Here is a 12,500-nt window from a genome sequence, read left to right as displayed (position 1 = left end):
GGGGCAGGGGATTCCCAATTTGTTTCCTCCCTCGCTGCGTTACTCCCAACGCATGCATGCATGCATGCAGTTGTGTTGTACACGATTGTAATCAGTGGTGAGGGCTGGGTTAGGTTATGGAGCCCAATATTAGTTGATGTGGCGTTGCTAGAATACAGACAAAGTCTCAGAAATGTTATAAACCCCAAGAGTTGGACTCCCCAATTTTGGAGGTCCAAGGAATCTCCACTATCGTACAATGTTTTTGCATCCCCAAACCTTGACAACTTCCTACGCCTATGCTGAAACGATGGCATTCATTAGTGGCAGAGATGAGTACCTTCACGGAGAGAAAGCCTTTCTCGTCGACAGACAAATATCGACCCGAGAAGGTCACGTAGTACACACTTCTGGAGATTTGCGTAAAAGGCCGGAAGAGGTTCTGCAGCGTGATTGGGTGCTCGGTGACGTTCCTCAGAGCGAATCCGTTCTCATAGTGCTTGGTAGTGATCACCTTCTCGCCTTTGGTAGAGTTCCACACCGACAAGAAAGCCCTGTACGGTCCGCAATTGATTTTACTCTAGATGAAAAGGCTCATGATGGTCGACACTTGCAATGTTTATCTAGAGCGGAATTGAATGCGAGAACAAGCTGCTGCTGTGGCTGCATGAAGACGCGAGCATGTTGAAAAGTTTAAACCGCAGAGCAGCTGTAGTAAGAAGAACGCGTAGGAGCATAACAATCGAGATGTGCCGGGTGTATGGTTGTTAATGAGGTGAGAAGGAATGTGTGTTAGCCACTTGCAAACGCGTGTGCATAGACAAACTCGTGTATATTTACACTAAATAATATACAACCTTGCAGTTTTCTTGTCCGTTGCACGAACAAGTCGAAAAGATGAGAAACAAAGCCGCAAGAAGCCTCACACACAACGTGCTGACCATAATGACCATACTCGGTTGCTTGAAGCGACTCGTCTTCACTCTCAATCACCACTGCACAACTCTGATGCATCACAGCGCGCCGTGTCACCTTTATATACCTCACGACGCCACTGCATGCGGTGGAGACCCTTTCCTCCCAAGATTTGGGGTATAGAGAGGTCGATCGGCATTCCGTCGTCTAGACGCGGGTTTTCTTAGAATAGGCAATAGCAGTGTGATCGCTACGCCCCCTTTCTCTCTAAATGGGGGAGGACACCTTTAACAGTCGCGGGTGTGTTCTCATTCTTCCTCGTTGTCTTGATGATGACATGAAGCCTTTGAAGCTAAAACGATCGAGAACATCGAATTGTTTGTAGCCCTCTGCACCAGTGCATGTTTTCACTGGTGCCAAGATCACTAAATCACGTGAACACTAATTGCCATTTCCGCTGGTGTCCATTTTAGGCATCTGACGATACTATGTCTCCATTGTATGTACACACAATCTAACATCCATCCGGGTACTTGTTTCCATCCTAGCAAATACCCTGGTATCTCCCCGTCTAGATCAGGCAGCATGTGACTTGGAACATGCTGAAATAGCATTCTTCGAACACGTTTGTCTGACGTCTTTCAATGAGTGTATATACCCGCGTGCATTATAACGTTCTACGTCGACTTTTGGTATGCAGCTTGTGACGTCACCCGTCCGAAGGAATTTGCATCTCTGATGAGCCCGACCAGCACAGTATGCGTCTGTGAGTGTCATCATCATCCAACACTGTCATCCTACTGCCCAACAAAACTCAATATTATATGTGAATAGGGATGGCAGGTTTTCTCTATTGCAGGGCAATCCTCCAGAGTATAATAAGCTAACGCCCACGTGGAACTATACACAGAGCTCTGGATGTCAAGTTAGCATGCATAGCACACAGGACGTTGATGTGCCCGACCAGCACAGTATGCGTCTGTGCATGTCATCATCATCCAACAGTGTCATCCTACATGTACTGCCCAACAAAACTCAACATCAGATGTGAACAGGGATGGCAGGTTTTCTCTATTGCAGGGCAATCCTCCAGAGTATAATAAGCTAACGCCCACGTGGAACTATACACAGAGCTCTGGATGTCAAGTTAGCATGCATAGCACACAGGACGTTGATGAGCCCGACCAGCACAATATGCGTCTGTGCATGTCATCATCATCCAACAGTGTCATCCTACATGTACTGCCCAACAAAACTCAACATCAGACGTGAATAGGGATGGCAGGTTTTCTCTATTGCAGGGCAATCGCCTAGGGTATAATAAGCTAACGCCCACGTGGAACTATACCTAAAGCTCTGGATGTCAAGGTAGCATGCATAACACCAAAGACGCATCCGACGCAAGTTAGTAGGAAACCAACAACATACCATTCATTTCACATGCAAAGACAGAAAGCTATTGTATACACCAGCACCAAAACAACAGTAAACATTCATCATGTTGTCATGGAATCCATAATTGTCTGTGCTTGTTTCAACTCTAAACATGAGAAGAACATCGAGAAGTTACAACAAGTTCGTTGATAGAGTTTAAACATTTATTGTGTTGTACAGTAGATACAATGATGGTAAAATCAGAATTCGTAAAACGTTTGTTTGTCATTTGTATGTTTGTGTGTACGAGTGTCCTTCAATATCGTAAGACATTGAGGTGCAGCTCTGGAATACAGCTAGTTGGCATTGAATCTGGTATGTATCCATATCACTAATCAATTGAGTGACAAGCATCCAGAGAATGTTCTTATCAGTTGCTAATACCAGCATAACAACATTGACACCACTATGTGGTGGTGGTGATATGAATCAAACTGGACATTCCCAACATCTAATGAAGAGGCTGCTCTTGCAACTCACTGGCTACTAGACAACAAAGTTATTGCAGGAATTTTAAGTTGTGGATCCAAGAAACTTTGAGGTCAATGATATTATTAGCCATCTTTCAAACTTATCGGCCATCTTTAGATTTCCAGTTAATCGCAGGATGATACAGCTGACTAAAGGTCATGGGAGCAAACCACACACTTAGTACGAAATCTTGTTTACGAATGCAAATTTCTTACGTTCAATCTATTGTGTGGTGTTTCAGTATGCATCACTACAGTAAACAGTGTAATACTCTGTTTACACGAGTACACATAGCAAACTAAGCCGAGCCGAGCCGTGCCAGCCAATGCCAGCCCAGTATTCCAATCCCGCATCTACACAACACACTCTGTAGAAGCAAGCCAATGCGTGTCTTTAACGTGCATTAGTTGGACAGAAGTCAAGGTGCTTGTGTTGTTTCTCTATAGCTTTACAATAGCCACATTGAGAAATGTGTAGGACATATACACGGCGTTGTACTATTTATACGAGACGTAGATCTATCGCCAGGCAACTGTTGCAGGAATAGAGTTCAAAGCTAGATTTCTTGCTCATCTTCGTCGCTTCACAATAGGATAAGACACAGAGTTTCTGTCTCGCTCCACGCTATCTTTAAAATGAGCATGCACGGCTCATTTTCCAGCAGGCCATGTGTTTATACGATGTACTTGAGCCAGCCCAGGCTGGCCTGCTTATAAGTGCTCGTGTAAACGGGGTATAAGAGATGCATCCTTCCAATGTGAGATGAATCCCTCCAATACAATCTAGTGCATTGTGAGATGCATCCCTTTAATATAATAATCTATTGTGAGATGCATCCCTCCGATACAATAGTCTGTGAGATGCATCCCTCCAATACAATAATCTAGTGTATTGTGAGATGCACCCCTCCAATACAACAGTCTAATGTATTGTGAGATATTATGAGATGCATCCCTCCAATACAAAAGTCTAGTGTATTGTGATATGCATCCCTCCAATACAATAGTGTATGGTATTGTGATATGCATCCCTCCAATACAATAGTCTAATGTATTGTGAGATGCATCCCTCTAATACAATAGTCTAGAGTGTATTGTGAGATGCATCCCTCCAATACAATAGTCTAATGTATTGTGAGATGTATTGTTCCTATACAAACGTCTTACAAACATGCATCACTTACCACTCAAAAGAAGTCGGAACTTTGTAGGAGACAGCGCGAACACTGTTGACTCGACGTCACCAGTTGTATCACTAACTTTATTCACTTTCAGTTGCACACACGGCTCCTCTACAGCCTAACACACAACACAACGCAATAAGCCAAACACAAGTCAAAAACATTCAGTTATCTAGTAGAAAATGGTGGAAAACTGCACTGAAGATCACAGAAGTTAGAACCAACAAAAAGGCAAACGATGCAGCAAATGGATAACAAAACAATGCAAACGTAAGTCAACTGAATATTTGACAAGCAATACCTTCACTTCACTAGAGCTTATCACATAGTCAACCCTCCAGTCAACAGAATGAAATCTTGATACTGCAGAGCAACATGGATAGTAAGCAGAGTGTCAATATAACAACTACAGATTAGCTATAGCACTCACAGCGAAGACTCTGGTCTCTAAATGTTTTCTGTAATTTATCGAGACCATCGCCGTATGACTTACACAAAGAAGTTGAGCTTTCTATGAGAAGATATGATACCGGGTTAGAGTTGACTCGAAATCAATTGTATGAGTAAGTAAACTAAGACAATTATCATCACTCCAACAAAAATTAAGACAGTCAAACAGACAGACAAACAGACAGACAGAGAGACAGACAGACAGACAGACAGACATAGAGAAAGACAGACAGAGAGAAACAGACAGACAGACGGACAGACTGACAAACAGACAGACAGACGAACATACAAACAGACAAACAGATGGACGGATGGACAGACAGATTAACGGACAAACAGACAGACAAACAGAAAAACAAGAAAACAGATAGACAGACAGACAGACAGACAAACAGACAAATAAACAGAACAACAGACAGACAGACAAACGGACAGACAAACAGATAAAAAAGACAAACAGACAGACAAACAGACAAAAAAGACAAACAGACAGACAGACAGACCAACAGACAAACAGACAGAAAGACAGACAGACAGACAGACAGACAGACAAGTAGACAAACACACACACACACAAACAAACAAAAAGAAAAACAGTAAAGATTTTCTAAACCAAAACAACTTATCTTGTTTCTTTTGCAAACAAGAAATCTTACCCTTTGGAAGTCCAAGTTGCTGTAACTCGCTGCTTAATGATTCACTATCAACATTGTACTTGGCTGCACTCGATACAATAAACATCAAAGCAGCTACAGCAGCCTTCACGTCTGACATCTCTAAATACAACACAAATATGCCTTCCCAACCCACAAGAATGAAGAGGAATGTATTATGAGATGCATTCCTCCAATACAATAGTCTAATGTATTGTGAGATGCATCCATCCAATACAATAGTCTAGCGCATTGTGAGATGCATCCCTCCAATACAATAGTCTAGTGTATTGTGAGATGCATCCCTCCAATACAATAGTCTAGTGTATTATGAGATGCATCCCTCCAATACAATAGTCTAGTGTTTCAGCACAGTTCTCTGATTCCAACGTATATTTAAACAGCAAGGTGCTGCCGACGTTTCGGCTGTTGTACTACAGCCATCTTCAGGGCAAATATTCAAATACTAGTAAATACAATGGAGTAGTTGTGATGTCATAAATACAAGTAACCAATAGTTGACCAGAACTATCTACACTAAGATGTACAATTATGATGAAACTTGGACTAGTGATATGTTGTTGTAGTCTTCATGAGACTTGCTCAACATTTTGATAGTTCCATTCCATTATGATAGAGCCAAGAATGTCACCATATCCCCCATAGACTTGAAACAAGAACAGCATCATCTTCTACAAGTATTACAGCACAATGGATACCCCAGCAACTTTATTCATTCAGCTCTACATCCTTCACTTCAATCTTCATCTTTTTCAACTTCTACTCCAGATACCTTCTGTGCATCTATAGTTCTACCCTACATCTCAGGATTGAGCGAGGATATTCGACGAATATGCAAAGGATATAATATTCGGGTATCATTTAAGTCAGGGAGAAATCTTCGGAATATGTTATGCAAAGTTAAACATCCCATACCTAAAGAACATCAATCACATCTCATTTATCAAATACCATGTGCCTGTGGAAAGACATATATTGGTGAGACAAAAAGGAGATTAGCAACAAGACTAAAGAAACATAAGGAGCTTTGCAGAAAAATGAAAAATGAGAAATCAGCAGTCGCCGAACACACATGGTCGAATCAACACATGTAATATGGATTGAGATGGCACACGTATTCTAGCGCATGCATCTACTACATTACAACTTAGGATGAAAGAGGCATTACACATTCAATTTAACCAACAACATCTACTTATCAATAGGGATGAGGGAATGGAACTATCAAAATGTTGGGCAAGTCTCATGAAGACTACAACAACATATCACTAGTCCAAGTTTCATCATAATTGTACATCTTAGTGTAGATAGTTCTGGTCAACTATTGGTTACTTGTATTTATGACATCACAACTACTCTATTGTATTTACTAGTATTTGAATATTTGCCCTGAAGATGGCTGTAGTACAACAGCCGAAACGTCGGTAGCACCTTGCTGTTTAAATATACGTTGGAATCAGAGAACTGTGCTGAAATTTGATCATGCCAACGGAGAACCTCTCCCTGAAACAATAGTCTAGTGTATTGTGAGATGCATCCCTCCAATACAATAGCCTAATGTATTGTGAGATGCATCCCTTCAATAGAATAGTCTAGTGCATTGTGAGATGCATCCCTCCAATACAATAGTCTCGTGTATTGTGAGATGCATCCATCCAATACAATAGTCTAGTGCATTGTGAGATGCATCCCTCCAATACAATAGTCTAGTGTATTGTGAAATGCATCCCTCCAATACAATAGTCTAATGTATTGTGAGATGCATCCGTCCAATACAATAGTCCAAGTAGAGATGCATCCCTCCAAGACAATAATATATTTCTCTGACACCACAACAATCGCCTACCAAACTTGGCATCGGCAGTGATCTTGAACACTTTGGTATACTAAAATTCAAGCATCAACACAACACCATGCACATCGACAAAATTCAACTTTGTTGTAAATCACTCACATCCATGCTTCCACTGACAAGATCCTGGACAATCTGGTTACAAAGAAGTTTCATCTTCACTGAAGTCTGCGAAACAGAATATACTGACCAAGAGGCAACAGCAAAGCCAAACAGTAATTAATACATAAAAACACAAAAATGCCACAAGAAACAAGAACAATACAAACATAAAGGATACCCGTACAGACTGCACAAAGTACAACTATACAAACGGAAAGACAGACAGACAGACAGACAGACAGACAGATAGACAGACAGTCACTTCAGCCACTAGCTGGTACTGAAGGCTTTGCTTGTACACTGTAGCTTTTAAGTGTAGTCTTCATTTTGTTTTACACGAGTTTCAATTTTAGCTTAGTTTAGTTGATGAACAGTAGTAGTTGGACAGTACATAGCTCCCTGCATTGCAAAATGTATCATAGATAAAAGTTCAAATATATGTGATTGACAGACAGACAGACAGACAGACAGACAGACAGACAGACAGATAGATAGACAGACAGACAGACAGATAGACAGACAGACGAATAGAAAGACAGTAAAGTTGCATAGTTGTGTTGTAGGTAGATTTCAATATTGAAAATATATGTATTGGACAGACAGACAGGCAGAAAAAAGGACAGACAGACTGACACACACACACAAACCTACAGACAAACAGACAGACCAACAGATAGACAAACAAACCGACAGACAGACAGACAGACAGACAGACAGACAGACAGACCGACAGACAGACAGACAGACAGACAGACCGACCGACCGACAGACAGTCAGACAGACAGACAGACAGACAGACAGACAGACAGGCAGGCAGACAGACAAACAGACGGACAGACAGACAGACAGACAGACAGACAAACAGTCAGTCAGTCAGACAGACAGACAGACAGACAGACAGACAGACATAAAGACAGACAGACAGACAGACAGACAGACGATCGACAGACAGACCGACACACACACACACACTTCTTCTTCTTCGCTACTCGTTTTCGAGCTCACGACTCCTCTCCAATACGTATATATAAATACAGTCATCTAAGTTAGTCATTTGTCACTAAGAGAGTTGTCTTTTCGTCTTTTGTGGGCACGCTCATGTGACAAGAGACCAATCCGTGAACGACAATCTCTTTGACATTTACTGCAAATATATTCAGTAGCTGTAATTCCTGACAACAGATTGTGACGCAACTGATTCTTCTCTATCATCTTGTTCACTCGCTTTTCCTCAAAACTCTTTAAACCTGAATTTATCTTTCCTTTCCAGACTACACGCTCTGAAGCCAGCACTTCCCAATTATCTTGTCTAATGTCAACCCTTTGCAGGTTATGTCTAACAGTATCTTTGTATCTCAGCTTCTGACCACCAGCTTTTCTTGGAGCATTTGGAAGTTGACCATAAAACACCTGTTTGGGAAATCTTCTGTCATCCATTCTGACAACATGACCGACCCATTTCAGTTGTTGTTTGATCAACATGCATTCAATGCCTGTCAATTCAGCTCTTTTCAGAACCTCAGCATTTGTCACTCTTTCAGTCCAATGAATTCTTAAGATTCGTCGAAGACAACGAAGGTGAAATTTCTCTAGTTCTTGAACGTTTCTTCTGTACAACGGCCAAGACTGCGATCCATACAAAAGTGTTGAGATCACAGCTGCCTTGTACACCTTGAGTTTGGTCTTTACCTGTATACCTCGTTGACTCCACAGTTTTTTCTGTAATGCACCATATGCTTTGCTTGCCTTCTGCAAACGAACTGTAATGTCTCTATCAACTGTGCAATCGTCTGAAATGACGCTACCAAGATAAGAAAAAGAAGACACTTTCTTCAATGCTTCACCATTTATGTAGATGTTTTCAGCAATATTTGTTGTACCAGGAGCTGGCTGAAACATATACTCAGTCTTCTTTACATTTATCTGCAAGCCAAAACTACTAGCAGCGTCTTCAAAAGCATGTACCAATTCCTGCATGTCATTCACAGAGTGTGCCACAAGAGCACAATCATCAGCAAAGAGTAGATCTCTAAGTGTTGTGGTTGTTGTTTTGGATTTGGCCATTAACCTTCGAAGATTATACAGTCGACCATCTATCCGATGTTCAACAAACACACCTTGCTGGTCCACCATACGATTCATTTCTGTCAGCATAGCTGCGAGGAAAAGGGCAAAAAGAGTGGGTGCTAGCACACAGCCCTGTTTTACTCCTGTTTGCACATGAAAAGTTTCTGATTTTTCCCCTTCAGAAACAATTTCTGCTGTCATACCTTCATGCAGCTGCTTGACCAAACTAACAAATTTAGGTGGGCAACCCATCTTCTGTAATACCTTCCAAAGTGCATCACGATTGACAGAATCAAATGCCTTTGTCAGGTCAATAAACACCATATATAACGGTTTCTGTTGTTCTCTGCTTTTTTCTTGAATTTGTCTTAGAGTAAACACCATATCAGTGGTGCCTCTACCTCGTCGAAAGCCACATTGTGACTCAGGAAGAATCTCCTCTGCAATTGCATCTACCAGCCTATTCAACAGTATTCTTGATATAACTTTTCCAGCAGTGGATAGTAATGAGATTCCACGCCAATTACCACAGTCAGTTTTATCGCCCTTCCTTTTGAAGATTGTAACTATGGTGGCATTCTTGATTTCCTGTGGTATTTCTTCTGTGTCCCAAATACAATGAATAACCTTGACAACTTCTTCAAAAAAGACATCGCCTCCTCTCTGATAAAACTCAGCAGCAAGACCGTCAGGACCAGCAGCTTTTCCAAGTTTTAGTGACTTGATGGCACAGTCTATTTCATCATGTGTAGGTATTTCTTCCATGTCTTGATGAAGCGGTTGCTGTGGAAGTGCATCTAAAAATGATGGAGCAATTGTTGTATCCCTATTAAGCAGAGAAGCAAAATGACGTTTCCAGCGATCAAGTATCTCTGTTTTACTTGTTAGTAGTTGACCATCTTCATGACGTAAAGGAGTAGAGCACATATAAGTTGGACCAATGATCTTCTTCAATTCACCATAAAATCGTTTGTCATTATTGTCTGCTAAGTTCTGTAAATGATTTGCTCTAGCTTCCCACCACTGATCACGTAGCTGACGTAATGTACGCTGGGTCTCCCTCTTCAGCTCTTGGAAAACTCTATTCAACTCAATAGAGCGTGGATTTTGTTGCAATTTAGCCAAAGCAGCATGTTTCTTTTCCAAGAGATCTTGAATTTCATCATTATTATTGTCAAACCAGTCTTCTCTCTTATTCTTTTTGAACCCAATGGTTTTGTTTGCTGCAGTTGTTGCAGCAGTCTTGAGTCTATTCCATGAACCTTCAATTTCTTTTGACAACTCAAGTTCCTCTTTGAGTTGATTTTCAAAGCAAGTAACAATATTCGGATCATTTAAACGATTTATGTCAAACTTTCTCATTGAATACTTGGTAAACCGTTTTTTGGAAACAACCCTGAAGTTGACATTTGACTTTAACAAACGATGGTCTGTCCAGCATTCAGCACTTCTAAGAACACGTGTTAGCTGTATATCTTGCACATCTTTCCTTCTAGTAATGATGTGATCAAGTTGATGCCAACGATGTGACCGAGGATGTTTCCACGTCACTTTTAATTTGTCAGGTAATTGAAATTTTGTATTAGTGATGCATAGTTGATGGATAGAACTGAGCTCCAGCAACAGACGACCATTTGCATTTTCTTTCCCAACACCATGACGTCCTATGATTCCTGGCCAAGACTCATAGTCACAACCAACTCTGGCATTAAAATCACCCATGAGAATGAGTTTATCATCTGGTGAAATTTTGACTAGCAAATTATGTAGTTAATCATAAAAGTTGTTCTTTATTGCATCGTCTGATGTTAATGTTGGAGCATAAACACTGACAAATGTCACAAACTTGTCTTTGACTAACGGTAATCTCAAAGTCATCATTCGATCATTAAGTGCAATGGGCAAGTCAGAAAGTTTACTCACAATATGTTTTCTGATGGCAAAACCAACTCCTGACTCACGTTTCACACCCACTGATTTTCCTGACCAGTAAAATCTATACCCGTCATTTCCAATTGTCTCATCAAAACTGCCTTGTTCAGCAAGTCTAGTCTCTGAAAGTGCTGCTACATCTATTCCAAGACGAAGCAGTTCAGTAGCAATTAAAGCTGATCTTCTCTCAGGACATTCAGATGATTCACGATCAATCAGAGACCTCACATTCCAACAACCAATTTTCTTGATGTCAACTGTCATCACCTTGGAAGCCTGTAAACCGCCTTGTAGATTTCTCACCTGAGTAATGACACTTAGCTGTTTTTGATGACAAATAGCGATATGAAAAGGAGAGTTAGACGTTGAATAGATTATAGTGAAGGTCCGGATGTCCAGGCCGTACGCTCACTCTGACGAAAACGATTTCCCACTGATGGACCGGAGAACCGGGACGACCAGTAGACGTCGATTTCGTGGGTTTGAAGGGTAGCCTTCCCTTGTGTGTCCCGCAGCTAGTCCTCCTTCTCGTAGACGTTAGCGAAAGAAATTTAAATATCCTTCGCTCAACGACCACAATGAGCTTAGACTTGCTATTTACTATTGATCTTGCACTGTGAAACCGACTTTCAATCAAGTTTCTCCACAATCAAGGCAAGCAACCACGGAGCCTAGCGAACTCCGGGCGCCGCCATCTCTTATCCGGGATGACACACACACACACACACACACACACACACACACACACCTACAGACAGACATACAGACATACATACAAACAAACAGACACAGATTGTTTATTAAATCAAAAAGTGCACTACTTGACATCTTAACCAACAGACACACAAGCAAACAAAGAGACAAACAGACAAGCAGAGACATGAATGGATGAAAAAAGGAATTCACTAACGAGTCTAGAGAGAATGCTGATTTCCGCAAGCACCCAGTCGGGACAGTCAAGATCTCCACAAAAACGAAATTTCTAAAACATACATCAGCCCAGTCGCTACTGTAACGAAAACTCCAGATAAGAACGACTCACCATGTTGTTGTATCCGGGCAATAACGTAGATACGGGCAATGTTGCATGCTAGTTACATATACGGGTCTCAACATACGGGTAATCGCTTTGAATTAGCCGGGCATTTATGTTCTACAACGTACTGTCGGAGTGACGTCAACTTCTTTGTTTCTACTGCTACGAGGTGATCAAAATCCCGTCACAACGGATTATCAACGCAGAAAACAACCGTCTCCTATCGGGGACAAGATCCCCTCAATGTAAACGATGTTTACGGCAGTTTTTCTGCCGATTTCAGGCCATTTACTGCGGTTTTAGGGATCGTACTCTCCCTAACGACTGTTTTCACTTGCCGCGTGGACTCGACTGGTATTCCTGATGTCTCTATAAGCGAAATAACGAGCGAGGGAGGCAGCGAAGAGG

At 41.4% G+C, this 12,500-nt stretch overlaps 3 protein-coding genes across 3 annotated transcripts in view; 1 reads left to right on the top strand and 2 right to left on the bottom strand.

Moving 5' to 3' along the window:
* Positions 1-2,299: 2,299 nt before the first annotated feature.
* On the bottom strand, positions 2,300-12,123 carry LOC134187953 (COMM domain-containing protein 4-like). The gene is made up of 9 exons (XM_062656135.1): positions 12,099-12,123; positions 11,967-12,038; positions 7,058-7,123; positions 6,950-6,989; positions 5,086-5,205; positions 4,410-4,490; positions 4,281-4,342; positions 3,983-4,097; positions 2,300-2,434 (listed from the first exon to the last, which is right to left on the bottom strand). Exons 1-9 carry the CDS (start codon positions 12,099-12,101, stop codon positions 2,391-2,393), a joined length of 603 nt encoding a protein of 200 aa, XP_062512119.1. The 5' UTR covers positions 12,102-12,123; the 3' UTR covers positions 2,300-2,390.
* LOC134188204 (uncharacterized) lies at positions 7,999-9,038 on the bottom strand. Its single transcript, XM_062656403.1, has one exon. It carries the CDS (start codon positions 9,032-9,034, stop codon positions 8,108-8,110), a length of 927 nt encoding a protein of 308 aa, XP_062512387.1. The 5' UTR covers positions 9,035-9,038; the 3' UTR covers positions 7,999-8,107.
* Positions 12,124-12,136: 13 nt separating the features above from the next.
* Positions 12,137-12,500, top strand: part of LOC134188289 (ornithine decarboxylase antizyme 3-like) — a 4,426-nt gene continuing 4,062 nt past the window's right edge. The window contains exons 1-2 of the mRNA XM_062656486.1: positions 12,137-12,261; positions 12,376-12,500. The exon at positions 12,376-12,500 is cut by the window's right edge and continues 44 nt beyond it. Coding sequence (XP_062512470.1) covers positions 12,137-12,261; positions 12,376-12,500 — 250 coding nt within the window. The remainder of the gene's footprint in view (positions 12,262-12,375) is intronic.

This window comes from Corticium candelabrum, chromosome 12 (genome assembly GCF_963422355.1).
Source record: "Corticium candelabrum chromosome 12, ooCorCand1.1, whole genome shotgun sequence".
NCBI classification, from domain to species: Eukaryota; Metazoa; Porifera; class Homoscleromorpha; order Homosclerophorida; family Plakinidae; genus Corticium; species Corticium candelabrum.
The sequence above is the reverse complement of the archived record's forward strand: the minus strand, read 5'-3'. Positions and strand labels throughout refer to the sequence as shown.